Source organism: Meleagris gallopavo, chromosome 4 (genome assembly GCF_000146605.3).
Source record: "Meleagris gallopavo isolate NT-WF06-2002-E0010 breed Aviagen turkey brand Nicholas breeding stock chromosome 4, Turkey_5.1, whole genome shotgun sequence".
Taxonomy (NCBI): domain Eukaryota; kingdom Metazoa; phylum Chordata; class Aves; order Galliformes; family Phasianidae; genus Meleagris; species Meleagris gallopavo.
In genome coordinates, this window is record NC_015014.2 from 26,963,285 (window position 1) to 26,979,242 (window position 15,958).

Below are 15,958 nucleotides of genomic sequence, written 5' to 3' on the forward strand. Positions count from 1 at the left end.
CTGTGTTATCTTCAAGAATATCTTTTCTAAATTCTGTAGGAGTTTTTTTGAAAATCACTTGCCTAATTCTTGGTAAAATTCTTGCTTTTAGTCTTAACTTTTCTACGCAGCCAAGTTCTATCTGAAGGCAGCACATTTCACTGATGACCTTATTTGCACCTTCTTCATTAATCATCTGAGTTCTCATCTAATCGTATTCAGCTGCATTCCAAATACTAATACCACTGAGATAATATTTGGGAATCTGAAGACCATCGGCATGTGACCAAGTTACATTTTGTTCCTTTTGGAGGTGAGCAATTTCATTTCTGTTGCTACTTGTTAAATAAATGAGAATTGTTTCTGTGGGTCAGTTCATTTCTACAAGGATCATACAGATGGAAGTCTCAAATTATCAATATTGTAATTCCATATTCTTTAGTTTTTGCATGTTCTGTGTTGGTATATTTCAGCAATCTCTTCTATGAGAAATGTTTCGATAAGATCTCTTGGTGCTGTTCCCAGAACATGGTTCATGTGATATCAAAGAATCCTATTGTTTTGTTAGGGACCATTTTGTCACTGGGAATTTGGACACAGGGTTTGCAAAGGGTTGGCTGAGGCCAGAATACAGAGCTTTTGTGCTATCTGTTCTGGCAGGCCATCTTCTGTCAAAGGCCACTGTATTTCTTCATCTACAAAAATTAGCGACTCTAGCTGCCTGAGAAGTAGGAATTTTGTCTATAGTCACTGTAGTATTAAATAACGTTGTTGTCTCTCTAGACATCACACAAGACCAATGGACTCCATCTCTTCTTTCATCCGTAACCCATAGATTTTCTCCATTGGCCAGACAATCCTGGGTGAACTGAAGGTAAGCGCACTGATAGTTCTTCTCACAGCTTTTTCATGGACCTCTTAAATTCTGCAGTTGTAGACTGTCTGTTTTGACTTCTGACTAAATGCAAGGAGTCTACCATTGCTGGTCACTGTAATTATTGATGGTGCAAACTCTCATCACCAGCTTATAATATACGAAAGATGAGAAATAAGCAGGTTTTCCAGAAGCTTTAAAATTGTAGAGAGCAGCTAGTATGTGCTTTGTGCATCCTTCCAAGAAACTCTGTTTCACTAGACCAGGCTATCCAGAGTCACATCTAGCCTGCTTTGAATGCCTCCAGGGATGGGGCATCCATCCATTTTGCTTTTATTAAAATGTATATTGGTATTTTCTTTCAAGTGTGCTAAATTTATATTAGATGAGGTAAGTGGGATTAGGCTCTGTCATCTATTTCCTTGTACTTATAATTACATTTATTGAAATCTGCTGCATTGTAGGTGCTAGAATACAAATAACTGAAAATACAGTTGTTAAGACAAAATGATAAACAATTATATCGCATAACGAAACAAATTGCTTTAGCATTTGGTATGATGTAGATTTTTTTTATAACAAGATGCAAAATTCACAGCATAACAGTTTCTCTCAAATCCCAAGATATTGCTCTGCTTACTGATAGGTAGGTTATGCAACACCTCTTAGAACGCTGAGATACCGTTCTGTCCTACTTGGTATTCTTTTTTTCTTTTGATGTCACCCTTTCTACCTTGTTCTCACTCCATAGTCTCCATAACAATCTGCTATTGGAAAGTTCTTGATTAGGCAAGTGTTTTAGGGTCATAATTAAGTCTACATCTTGATTGCTTAGTTTTCTAAGTGGAAATTCTATCTTTTATTTTTCTTAGAGAACAAATTTTACTTTGTATTAAAGACTTTTCAGTTTCACTATGTTGTAATCAGAGTGCCTTTTTTCAAAAGATTGCAAAGCTTATTAATTATCTTTGCTATTTACTTTCATTTGCATATATAAAATACCAGTGGTGGACTGTGATTGCTTTGCTATGAGCAGTTTCCCATCTAGCTGTATACAGTCTCAGCCCTGTGTTAGTTTCACATAATTTACCCTACTGTTCTCAGTTACTGCAGTGGATCAGCAGATCAGCTGAAGAAGTTATTCATATGTACATATGTGTGCCTGTACAGTAATTCATATGTATATATGTGGATACATATGAAAGGACTTATGCCTAGAGCTCCATACGGTTCATAGACTGTTTAACTACTCACATAAATAGACCAAAAATTGAAAAAAGGATACAGCCTTTTAAGTAGATATAAAAAGTGCTGATACACTTCTGCAGAAAAGGTCTTGAGTTTGTGGCTAACTTGGCAGAGGTCTCCTACCAGATACGCTGTCTCACTGTGTTCAGTTTGCAAACCCATATTCTTTAAAGTAGCACATCCATCCTCTTTTAGTACACTTCTATCATTATTTTTATTGGCCAGAACTTAGTGCTTCCCAACAACAGTGAAGAAGGAAAAATTGACTTTCACACTGTTCAACCTAGAAACTGGAACAGTAGGCATTATGTTTTGTAAGCTTAAATACACCGTTCACATTGAAAAGTGACTGCTGGGTGTAATATTTGTAAAAATAGCCAAGAGTTTGGATTGCAGATATCTTCATGAAACTACTCAGAAATGATCAGCAAAGTAAGAATTACATGCTAAATGTGTTCCGTTCTTCCCAAAATTCACATACTCATTTTGCACTCGCTTTTTCTCCCACCAAAAATTAGCAGTTGTCAAAGAAAATACTGTGAAACATTCTTCCTGTGATTCTTGAATAAGTAGAAACCAAAGCATAGCATTCAGGTTTGCTTCTTGAAATACCTGGACATCTGTCATGTTTTCTGTGAGTGTGAAGAATATTACTATTTTATGATTAATTAATTACCTATGCAATAAAAAGAAAGCAGAGCATAGCTTGCTCAAGAACTGCTGATCCAATCCATTTCCCACGCCAAAAGGCAGGATCAGTTATAATTAAGCCAATGCTGACATGTTTGTCTAGCCTATGTTATAGCATCTTTGTCACTGGAGATCTTTCCAAAGTAATACATGCCAGTGCTTCACTGTCTTTATGATTGGATAATTCTTTTTTTCTTAATGTCTTTTTTAAATCTTCAGTGCTCAGTGTGAAGGTTGTGACTTAGATTGTCCTTTTCCTCTCACCAGCAAACTTTCTTGTAACTGGTCTTGTTTCTAGACTTTGTTCTATATTTCATCAGAATTCAATGTTTTCTACACCTTTCTTGTTGCTTATTTGAACTTTATCACATTAAGTGTGGTTTATAAAACTGAAGGTCTTAAAACGTGCCTTAAAACAGCAATCTTTGTTTCATCTTTTTTGGCAGTGTCACAAATTTAATGACATATTTGTCTTATCCTCTTCAAATACTTTTTAAAAAAATGGTAATTATTAAATATGGTATAGTAATCAATAATTAAAGAGCTATTCTTTAAGGCTAATATCAAACTAAGGATGGCGTTTTACATAATTTTTTTTACACACTATTTTTTTCTTTGTTTTAGGTTTAAAAATGGTTGACAAATTAACCAAATTTGTACCTCTTGGCAATTACTGATTATTCCCATAGATTTATTTTTGGAGTCATGAAAACAGGTAAACTCCTGAATATGGTTGTGTTTTGTTGTTACGTGTATGGCACACTATAATCATTAGTTCAAAATCCTCTACGGAACGACTCGCTCAGACAGGAAAAAGTGAGGAAGCTGGCTAATGCTGATGAAGTTATTTCACAAAATACGAAGAGTAAATGGATAGATTTTGTGCTTCTGCTGGGGATTAAAAGATTTTCCACATTTGTAAAAGTTGCTATGAGATGTCTCTTCAAAGAAAATGACCCTTGCATCATTTTCTGCTACTCAATTGGACCCTATCACTGAAGACATTAAAACTGTAGTTGAGTGCCTTGCCAGGTTTTTGCTACCTTAAAAGTGAGACAGATTAACAAATAGCAATGGTCTAAAATGGCACATATATTAGTTTATATTTACACATTTGAATCTTTAAATTGTTGTGTTCATCTCTATTGAAAGTGAGCAGGACAGTTGGGCAGTCATTACACAAGGATTACATGATTTTTTATTAGTCTTTGTTCTGCATCACCTTTTAGATCAAATTTTGAACTGAAAAACTGTTCTAAGGTTGATGAACACTCCTATTAAGAAACGTTGTACTTATATATCTTATTTTTATATATGTATATCTGGGATATGCACAACTCACTTATGAAAAGCCTCCTCTTTTTCCAGCTGAAATCCTGAGTATTGCATTCCAGAGTAAATACACAATCATGATACAAACAGCACAGAGAAACTCTGAGCTGAAGAAGGTACAATTTAGAAGTCCAAGCATTAACAAACATAAAGATATCCAGGGAAGAAGTGGATATAATGGTAGCCAGCCATTTCCCCCAAGGCGACGGGATTCCTATGTCTATGTTCTTATCAAAGTAAGATTTGGAAGAAACTTATCATTTTTTAAGGCTTGCACAGTAGTAATGAGAGACAACTGAGTGAAACTATGCACACAATTTGTTTAAAGCTCTTGGAAGTTTGGTGAGCCTAAACAGTTGTGCTGTTTAGCAATTTAAGTATAACAGCATATATGGTGATCTCTAATAGTTTTTAAGGTTTAAACAGGAATCTCCATGAAATGATAAACTGAAATAAAACTATGTCAAAGCAATTCTACAGTCAGTATTTTAACAGAGTTGATTATATCAGCACTATGCTCTACTGAAACTCGTAATACCCTGTTAAATATTTTATATTCTTCTGCTGTTCAAAAGCATGGCAAAAATTCTAATACCATAGTATTCAATTACTTCCCACTGAGTGTAAAAATTCTCACCCATCAGGTTGGCCCTGTTTTAGAGCCTGGCAGTAGATGATTTTCACCAGAACACGGTAGTTAAATGCTTTCAGCTGATGCATTTAAACCCTCAGTAAAAGCCTGGGCTCTCTGTTGAAAGCACAAACAGTATCTTACAAGAGTGAGCTTAGCGCCATCTCATTAATTGGCGTTTGCGTTACTGGCTTTTCTTCAAGAACTTGTACACGGTGTCTCTCCTCATTTTTGCTATGCGAGGCAAAAATAAGAAGTTTCAACACCGTTATGTCTTCATCTCTTTGTTTTTTTCATATATTGAGCCAGCTTTTGAACAGAATCTGCTTTGTGCACCTCAGTCAGTTATTTGGGCTGTCGGATGGGGCACAGGCTGCTGAAAGCGTGCATGTGCACAACACTTCTGGGGCAGAGGCTGAGAAGGAAAGGCGCAAGTGGCTGGAAAATGTCAGCAGTTTGTGTCAGTTAGAAAGGGAAAAGTGGCTGAAAGCAGCCAGCCTGGCAGAACTGGCTTCAGTGATAAAGACTTGAATGAAAGCATGTCTGTCATTTTTATGCTCAGCAGATAATTGCATTTGGAAGCTGTGCTTAATTTAGTGAGAAGGGAAAACGGAGCTAGAATCTGGGCACACTCTACATGTCTCTGTGTGGATTTACTTTGGCCATAAGGCTTGAGAAAGAGCCTTACCAAAAGATCTGTTGCTTTGGCAAGTACACAAACATGATCTTAAAATTAACAACTTTTCTCCTATTTAGTTTTTCAAGCAAGCTTCTGCCTAGAGGCCAAAATATCAGGATTTTTTTTAATCATTCATCTAGAGATGAAATAGATACAGGAATATTTCTGTATACAGTCATCATGTTCTCCCTGCAATGCATTTCCAGAATTTGAAATATTAGGAAAAATTTGAAGTTTCCTTTAGGTTTGTTGAATTCTGGTAGGTTTTAATAGCCTTTTACAGTTGGCAGTTACTGAAGCTGCAGCTCATTTTCTCTAGTGCACTCCAGAGAAATCCACCTTTCAAATCTGTGGGTGCTTTCTTTTCTGCTGCTGTACCTCCTGCCAGCAAGTGCAGGTGACAAGTCATTAAATATAAGAGAGTTGTTAGCAAAAAAAAAATTATTTAATAAGAGACTTATGTCTGACCTGCTTCTCCAAAACCAATTATGTCTCCCTGGCAACAGTCGCAAGCGTGTGACAAAATAGTCAAGATTTCTCTACAGAAAAATTAAAATATTTAAAATGTCACTTTTCAAGGAAGCATCCTATTTTATACTCAGTTTTCAAAAGTGCATAGCATGCTTATATGAAGACACGCCTTGTGGCTCAGTAAAATATCATCAGCTAATGCATCAAAGTATGCTCTCCACAACAAGCAAGGCCTGCTGCAGCACAGCCATGAGAATTAACGTGTGCTCATAGGTGGGTATTTCTTCTGAAGTCAACTTTAGAATAGCTCCAGTACAGTAATCGCGATGGCTTAGGCTGCAACTTCATCATCATGTTTTTTCCTATCAAATCACCCTAAAGTATCTCCACAGTTCACCACAAATATTTTAATAATATATAACGAAACTAAATAAAATCATAATTGAGATGAATTTACCACTCTGGTGTACAGAGAGATTACAGCATTGAAAATCATAGCCAAGAAAAGTAGGTGTTTTTATGTAAAAAATTTCAATGGTCTTTTCCTGTATGATTTCAATTATCACTATTCAACACTTCCAAGTTCTATGACATTAATATCAGTGGTTCTTCACAGATGCAGAAATTCCAGTGACCTAAATGTTACTCAGAAATCCTAGTCACTATTTCTAAACTTCTTAAGTCTCCCAAAAGCCATTTGATAACAAGATTATCTGCAGCCAGTGTCTTAGCTCTACTGGATAATTGTATAACTCGCCATGTTCAGCTGACATTGCAGTTTTTAGCATCTCACTGTTACATCCTAGGGGGAAAACCCCATAATTATAGTTTTTTGTTTACTTTTCTGATAGAATTTACCATCTATGTGTATTTGAATTTTATTTTTGTACCTAGGATTAAAGTTTTGGATTCATTTGAGTGCTAGGATGAAGTTACTCTGGGTTTGAAGGGCGTGATCATTGGGATCAGGCAACTCCAACTACTGGAAGGAGGAGCAAAAGCATCCCTGTCTGCAGGTCTGTAATAGTGATTGTTGTATCTGGTAACACTTCTACAACTCTATCTCTCATCTCCCTACAGAACACAAAAATGGAATGGTCTGTTAGCATTAAAATGTTTACAGGGTTATATCCTTGAGAAAGCAATAATGTAATTACACAGTGGGCTGCAGCTTTAGTACAATTCTATTATCTCTATTTTAGTTTTGAAAAATGATGGGTACTTTCTCACTGTAAGTGGGATATGGGGACTTAAACTTTGCTTTTCTGTTGAGGCAAAAAAGAAGCCTTAGAATAGTTTTATGTTTGCATTGAAAAAGTGCAGCAGGTGACAGAGCAGGGGGCATGCAGCCACTGGTCCACAAACAATTAAAGGGACTCTTCGTGGCCTGAAAAGCACAGTACAGAAAGGACAGGGTCTCAAGTTATCAAAGAGCAAGAAAGCCAGGCTTAAGAAGTAACAATACCAGGTAATCTCCGCACGAACAGCAGCAAATTGGTTTTTCTGTTGTTTACCATAAATTCCCCTCTACTTTAGACTTCTAATATCCTTTTTCCACCACTCAAACTAATAACCTATTTGAACTTATAAATATCTCACGCAGCAAGTGAACGGCATCTCCATACAATCTGTCTATCTCCCTCCCCTCTCCATATCAACAATAACAAGGCAATACTGTTCCCCCACCACCAGCAAATGTAGTTACTGTGGTAACCTCACGCAGCACCCTTCTGAGCTGCTGCCTCCCAGATGAACCTTACTGTATCCTTCACTGGAACACTACAGTAGCAAGTTAATCCCTGTCTTTTCCTCAGAGTATGGAACAAATAAATGCACTTAGAACTTGTCAGTTTAAAACTAATTGGGCATCTAATTATATAGCACCCTGTTTGCCTCCCACAAAAATCTTTGCCTCGCTGAGACCACACAGGGGCAGAACGAAATTGAGGGTGGTATCTGTAATCCTTACCATTTCTTTGCTTGACTGGTGACCTAAATAAAACTTTCAGTATTAGGTTTTTCCAAGATGTAATTTATACTATGGCTGTCAGGAGTTAAGATAGCAGTTGCCATGGAGCTTTAATCTTTTTTTAGGCTTTAGTCAAAGGAAGCTGGAAGTCTGCATGGTGAGTAGAGCCCTGCTCAACTGAATTTTATTTAAATTGGGACAGGATTTCACTCTAATTTTCCTAGTGGAATTTATTCTCAAAAGTTCTCAAATTCATTTCAGTCTATTCTTCCTCTCAGCAGATGAGAGTTTCCTTTTAGGCTTCTTAAATCACGTTACATTCAAACACAGAAGGACCCATTGCTTCCCATCTCCTCCAACTATAACCTGCAACTTTCTGCTAGTTTTATACACGTGGCTTATCACTGGAGTGAATTCACTTACTAGTTCTATCATTTTCAGCAGAGGTTTTTTGTAACAATAAAAATTTGGGAGAAATTTGTTTTCTATGTGCCCAGAAAGCGCTAATCCTTACACTGTAAAATAGGCTGTTGTAAAGGAGAAGTAACATTTGAATCTGTGTATGTGCTATTTATAACTTCCTTCATGTATATTTAAGAAAAACAGAAGTGTGCAATGGGTGAAGTACCTCCCTGAGAAATACAAAATTGGCCATGCTACAGTGACATTCTGCTAGAGTGCAGTGCTGCCTCACTTCTTGCTGCTTGCAGCAGAACAGAGATGCAAGTTCAGTCTAATGTCTGCAGTTAAAACTTCAAACGTTCCCTACTTAGTAAACCAAACAAATGCAAGAAGATGAAGATCTAGGTATTCTATTTCTAAGCTATAATAGATGAGTTGCTTTTTCTTTGCACATACTTTTTCTTTTTTTCCCCAAGAGCCAATGACTAAACAGGGAGCCTTCTGGGACTAATACATATGTCACTTGAGCTGAAAACAAGATTCAGCAAGAGCTACCAGTAGTATTAGGTTTGGCATATGCAACAGAAGAATTTCAGACTTCCTGACACGATAAAGTGTCTTAGGATCTGGAGGAGCTTTTATCATTGCTGTTAGATACAGGTATGCCAGATAGCACAGAGGGGGAAAAAAAACTATGTTAAATTGCAGCATTTAAAGCAAGGACTTTCATATGAAACTTATGGAATTTTCTTCAACCTGAGGTGCCAGTATCAAAAGCTTACTGAGCTACTAGAGATAAAAGACACATATGCAGATGAGAGGGAGAAAGAATTTGAAGCCCTTAACTTTGCTAATGTGGCAGTTGCTATATTTTAATCCCTAACAGACAGGTTGGACTTCAGGGGACGCTGACCAGGGCATAGTTCAGTCCAACTGAGTCTAAAGAACAGAATCCCAGATTAAGACTTTAAAAATCTGATCTGTTACTGTCAGCAATGGTACAAGTTACGGTGGTGCCAAAGTGCTCATTTTCATGAATTCAGGTGGACTGTAGTATCTTCTTTCAAGCTGAAACTAGTGACACTTAAATGGAGAGATCTTCAGAATTAGCAAATGCCATCTTCACAAAGGCCTCATTCAGAGATAAATTCAGATAAAATTGGGATTTTCACTTACCAAACTTCCGTACAAGCTTCAAGACTTGGCAGTAGCACATTCATCAGTTTGGAATGTATAGGCAATGTGTTTGGCTGGGAAACTGTTGAAAGTAGCTTAAATAGAGGAATATTGTGCTTTTTAGCAATTAATAGGTATGAACACACAATGGCATGTTGAAAACTACATTTAAGAGATTTGTACCTATCGTAACTGATTATCGACCATGTTTGAATTCAGGTACCTTACAGAATACATTTAAAGTAAGACACAGCAATTGGAGGAGTTGTCTATGGATCTTGTGTAGTGTTCAAGACCAGCCCAGAAAAACACAGTAAATGCTGGAGATACCAAAATGGCCTCACAATATAGGTAGTAAATACAATTGAATGGCTCATCTTGCCTTCAAAACACTATGCTATTCGTTTTTTTGTTTTTTTCCCCCCCTCTTTGGTTTAAAGTTTGATTAAATGACTGTTTTGTCAGGATTATACTGATCCATGAGACAGTGATCAAGAAACACTCTTGATTTGGTGCCATTCTTTATAAATAGTTTATGAGAACCTTTTGCTGATGATGAATTCATATTACTTCAAAACTGAGAGGAAAAATCAACATAAGTGCACCGTATTTTCATAAACTCAAAAGCTAAGCTTGACATCTGATCCACACTGAATTAAGATGAAGTATTAATTTTCACACAGGGAGCAGTTTCCTTTTCTATCTGTATACACTTCTATCATGCCCCAGTTTGTTGCCCATATTTTTTTTGTAAGAGGCTTGTTTTGCTTCATGATAGCCAATACACATTTTCAAGCTTACCTGATTTAACAGCATTTATTTCAACCTCACTAGTGAGATTCGTGCTTGTCAGAAAAGGAGTGCAACATCAAGAAGCAACATGAGTTCTCCACTTACCTTTCATAGTAGCATCTCATGTGTCTTCAGTAATTACCATTGAACTTGCACAAAAACAGATGTAAAAATCACAAAATCTGGACTTTGGTAAGAAAGGCGGTGAAATGCTAAATGCCAGATAGCATTAGGTCATTTCCCATGGAGGTTTTAGCAATGATTTGGGAGTATTTAAAAGCAGTCATTTTAGATGTTCCTGTATATATTTGAAGTACCTTGCTGACTTGTTTATAAACTAGTACTAAATTACTGCTGCTTTTGAGTGATCTCAGGTATTAGGAAAGCATATGCGGTTTCCCCAACATATCTTCACTGGGAACTTTAAGAATTCATACACCCTACCAGTAGAGCTGTTAGCATAAAATATCTAATACAGGGGTGCTTTCTTTATTTGAACCACTTTGAAACAATCTGAACTTTTATTTCTGTAACACCACAGCATACATTGTTCATACCTCACCAGTTACTTCAGGTGATCTATAAGGCTCCTGAACTCTCTTCTTCTGTCTTCAAGCAAGTATTCTTAATATACCCAGTAGAAATTCAAGCATGCCTTTCAAGATAAATTAGTGATATTAATAGTTACAATTTCACTGTTGCTTTGTTACTGTAATTTCAGCGTTTACTTGAATGGGTGCGTTTTTTGTCTGTTTTTGTTTTAATGCTAGCAAGCATCACCATTTTATATGCACCACTTACTGCAGTACAGCACTCCCCTATGAAGCTGGTCTAAATAATAAAACTAAAACTTCAGAAACATTCACTTCACACTTCCCTTCTATGCGTTACCTAATATTACTTGCAAATGCCAAGTCCTGTTAAGGAATCAGATTCTTTTTGTGGAAATATGCTCATTATTTTATGTAGCTGTAGTACTTGGAGACCTGCACATCGATTGACACCATGTGGCTGAATAGCACTAAGTGCAGCACACCCAGCCCTCCAGCCCCAGCCGGGACAGCCCTCTAGTGGAGATGCAGGAGTGAGTTCTGATGGGATTCCATTGTGGCTTGCTTCTGGTCCTCTATCTTCCAGGATGTTCTCAACTCTGTGTAACTGCTTTCCAGTCAGGCTTGAAAGGTGATCTCTCTTCTTCCCCTGTGCCCTCACAGATCACCTTAGCAGCAAAAAAGCAGAGGCCTTAAGAGCACTTTGCAGCCCACCTGGAGCAGGTGTGCAGGTGATCTCTAATTTCCTTGCCAAGACCACCTGGGCACTGGCAGTCTATCAGGAAGAACACTGCTGAGCAATAACTCTAAGTGTAAGCTTCAGTACACCATTTCTTTCTTTCTTCTCTATTATTGTCTCCTATTGCAAAGGAACAGAAGCAGCTGCTTCCATCATTTTTATTTTTTCCAGTTCTGCAATGAGGTAGAGGTGAAAAAATAAATAATTTTTTTTTTTTTACTACTAGCCAAGTTTAGACACTACTGTTATACTTCAGGACATTACTATTACTAAGCCTGTAAGAAACCTGCTGGGATTTGTTTACTTGCTCTATTCCCATCATACTTATATTTGTTCCTTTAATTATTTTTGTATTTGCTTTCAGGCTTTTTAGATAGTTGCTGAAGTCCTGTGAAGTCCAAGAGCTGTGATGCTGTGCCTAAATCTGAGCGTGGTCACAGACCAAAACATACCACTGAGGGAAAAGCAAAGCTGATGTCCCAGAGAAAAATCAAACATATTTCAGCTCTTTGGAGATTATGATGAAAGTCTCATCAGATTTGCAATTGCTGTTCCCTGAGATGTCTACATCCCCTCTCAAGGGATCATTCTACCACTTCTGAGCTTATATAGACAGTGGCAAAATAAAAAAACATCTTAATAAAACAAAACCCACTATGAATATCCAATACTGCTTATACACCACAAGTCTGTCAAATCCAGAAATTGACTCCCAAGTGTGAAGTCACAAAGACAATAGTTTAATATTGACAAAAAAAAGCTTAAGTTAGTGGTATTTTCTTTCTTGAAATAACATACTGGTCATACGAGAGTCACTGATGAGGTCTGCTTTTAGCTCGGAAGACTTTTACAGTTACAGCCGAATTAAAAACCCCTATTTCTAGATGTGTGATGTTAACACAAAACCTGAAAACTTAAGACATGGGATGAAGAACAAATGCAGTTGTTAAGATGATAGCAGTTAGGTGAGGCATTTCACTGCCTTCTCCCTAACGTGAAAAAAAGTTCTGCAGTATCTTTCCCACCACCATTATTTCCAGATTCACAAGTCATTTTTAAAATACTAACGGGGTTAAATTGCAATCAAGCGCCGTATGTTTGTAATGTCTTCTGTGAAGGTCTGAAGCCACCCTGTTTCAACTATTTGGTTACTCAGTGCAGAAAGTTAAAGATCACAGAAGGTATAACAGCTTTTAATACTCCATTAATATTATAGATTAAAAATTATTGCATAGTCTTATGCATCTCCTAAAACAGCATTCTCTGGAAATTAAACATTTCAATATAAAAGGAGCAACTCTTTAAAACACGAATTGCATTCACTACCTCGATCTTCTATCCTTTTTTGATTTGTCAGTACATTTGTCCATAGTTTTCTCGTTATCTCCTCTGCACTTGGGGCAATACCATTTCCCCTTTGGCTTATAGGTGAGTCCAACACACGAGAAGTGGAACCACTCGATAGGACACTGTTCGTTATCACATCCTATCATCTCGCCGTAAGACACTTGGTTACATAAGCAGTAAGTGGGTTCATTGGGATCAATTGCAAATTCCACGGGTGAAACCTCTCTCTCTTGTTTGGCTTTGGAGCGTTTTTTCTTCTTGGAAGATTTCGATCTTTTCTCTTTAGGCGGCTGGTCATCGCAGTCATCGATCCCGTTTGCTATATGGCACAGGTCGCGGCTTTCACTGGTTCGCTGCCGACGAGGTCTACGTGAAGATCTCTCTGGCTGGCAGGACTCCATCTTCGCCTTTTCTAGAGGCTTGTCGTTTTCAGACAGATCTTGAAAACATTGAGAGTGTGTTTCCATCTGTCGGGCTCTATTCTCTACCAGTTCTAGCATCTGAGTAACTATTTGAATTTTTTCATCTCCGAGTTCTTGACTGTTGATTAAAGCACGCTGGAGATGCTGCTGCAAGCGTTTCTTCTGAACAGGATCGTTCTCGGACTTGTATTTTTCATAGACATCGTCTATTTCTTTTAAAGCTTCTGCAAAACAAACATAATACGAATAATTACATGAGATAGAAGGTACATTTCTGTATTTTTTTGAGCACGCTCAAACCGATGTGAAATAGTACGAGTTTTAATTATAGTATGCCCTAGTGGGCTACATCAGGTGTTTTATTCAAGTTACACCTAAGCATCACTTCAGTGTTTAAGGTGATAATCTGTTGCATGAAAAGTTTCTCAAGTTCTCAGAAAAAGCAAGATAATTTTGACTGCTGGAAAAAGGAAAGGGTAAGATCAGAAAGGTGACCAGTGCTGCCAAAGTGAGGTTAGTCCAAATACTGACTCAGCATCTGACAAAGCAGGAATTTTTGCTGAGATTCCTTATTAGGGTAGTTACAAAGCCCTGGCCTACAAACCAAAGCTTATCGTACCATAGGAGGAAACTTAGAATTCACTATAATCACATGTAATTCACGTAGCAATCATATTACACTCCAAAATTAGGATATGCAGGTCCTCTGCCTCCTCCTTCTTACACAGGTGAAGGTTTGGCATTACCTTTTTAACAGCACTTTGTTGTAACTAAGTACGACAGTGGAAGTTACACATTAGCAGACATTAGCAGAGCGGTACATTACCAGTACAATCAGGATTTAAAACAACTTAAACCACTGCAAGTGGTGCTCAGTGTACTAAGAAGTTACAGCAAGTTGTGTGTTACATTGAGGCAGAACTTTTCAGAATATGTGACCTGCAGCTTAATGCATCACAGGATGTTTTCAAGCTGCTGGTAGCAAGTGCTTCACGGTTCCACTCCTAGGCTTTTTGCTTTTTCCTGCACGTCACGCAAAATAACTGAGTTGCAGCAAATCACAGAACTTAGACCTTCGAAGCATGTTGAATGAACCCAAATATGAGGCTAACAGATACCTTACGGGACTGCCTTTGTCTGTTCTCCACATTTGCCATTTTGATGGATTTTAAAATAATATTTTCCAGACAAAAAGCGACACTAGATCTACACAGGAAAGACAGAGGAACTGCTGAAGCAGAAGGAACTAAATCAGTAGAGCTGACAGCAAGATGTGATGGGGTGCTAGATACAGTACCGATTCCTTCAGAAATAACTTACAGATTTGTAACGGGTAAGTGAATTTATGAACTACTTCCACAGCCACGTACGCAGAACAGTCTCTCTTTCGGCAGACCTCTGTTTTACAAACTGCCTTTCATTTTTAAATAATTGTCTGCTTTGTAGAGTTTTGGAATGATTCAAGCTCGCGCTAAATGGAAGCCATAGTTATTATCTCAATGTTGTTCACAGTGATTTCTTTTCCTGCTGACATTTGAAACAGCAGCTTAAGAGGGAACCGCCACTTTTTACTATAAATTCTGAAACCTGAATGGAAACAGAAACCAACAGCACTTTGTTCTACTCCAGATCTTCACCAGAGGAAGACAAAGTCAGTGCGCTCTGCCCACCTAATAACTCACACAGCCTATTTTTTCCTCCATGCCAGTTCTCCAGCTGTCACTGAAAACCCAGGCTTTGTCTTCCTACAGCTTCAGCTGCATCTGTTGCCTTGACAGGGAAAAATTTTGCTCCAGAAAAGTGCCAAGTAAGGCACTCTGTAGTCTGAAGAACTAGAAAGACATTATCAGAGGACAATATTCTGCTGCCGCATTATCTCCTGTCCAGCCCTCTGCAAGGCATAAAGCACACTGTAAGCATAGTTGCTGATGTCCCACACATGGAATGCCCTGCCTGGGAGAACCCATGGGCACTCACGGCTTTTTCATAATGACAGAGAAAAAAATTCCCTCTGCATTACTGACACCTTTTAGATCAGTCACTTCCTGGATGCGGCTGATGGATATACAACAAACACCTTAAATGCACCACCATCAGGTGGAACGCCCTCCCATTCTCCAGAGGGTAGCCAAGTTTCCAACTGGCGGATGGAGGAAAAATTTTGTACCCACAGAGATACAAATTCGCACAAGTACTTCCTTATTAATCCTTTATTAATTGGAGGAGGCACCCACGTCCAGCCAGACAGCTTTAAAGCCTCTATTTAAAAAAATAACAAACCAGGACCAAGTGTCCATTACAGTTAATCTGCTTAAGTTTGGTGGGGCAGAGAAAAAACTACAAGGGTTCCAACTTCCTCAGCACGGGAGCAGCTTTGCAAACTCCCTCACCGCCGTTTACACTGACCCAGACCACACGAGGGTACTTTAAGGAGATCTGGGGCCTGAGCACGCAGCCCACGCTCCTGCCTCACTGAGACAAGCTCCCACCCGCCCTTGTCAGCGGCTCGGCGCCGTTCAGCCTCTGCGGCACGCTTCGGCGACGGTGGATACTTGCAGGGGGGCAGCAGAGCAGTAACGGCACGAGGTGGAGGGAGCGCAGCCCCTACAGAACAGGCGTTTAGGAAGTAGCGGTGTCTCTGCCCGCAGTCGCGGAC

The 15,958-nt window shown here is 38.4% G+C and overlaps 1 protein-coding gene and 1 long non-coding RNA gene across 2 annotated transcripts; one reads left to right on the forward strand and one right to left on the reverse strand.

Moving 5' to 3' along the window:
* The first annotated feature begins 204 nt into the window (after positions 1-204).
* On the forward strand, positions 205-15,235 carry LOC116216550. The gene is made up of 5 exons (XR_004159531.1): positions 205-292; positions 763-853; positions 3,416-3,506; positions 6,799-6,920; positions 14,490-15,235. It is a non-coding gene; the product is annotated as an uncharacterized LOC116216550 (long non-coding RNA).
* On the reverse strand, positions 11,611-13,549 carry ING2 (inhibitor of growth family member 2). The gene has a single exon (XM_031553067.1). It carries the CDS (start codon positions 13,378-13,380, stop codon positions 12,856-12,858), a length of 525 nt encoding a protein of 174 aa, XP_031408927.1. The 5' UTR covers positions 13,381-13,549; the 3' UTR covers positions 11,611-12,855.
* Positions 15,236-15,958: the final 723 nt, after the last annotated feature.

Excerpts from the sequence above, each read along its gene's own strand:
- ING2 (XM_031553067.1), bottom strand. The coding sequence starts at position 13,380 with ATGCTAGAACTGGTAGAGAATAGAGCCCGACAGATGGAAACACACTCT.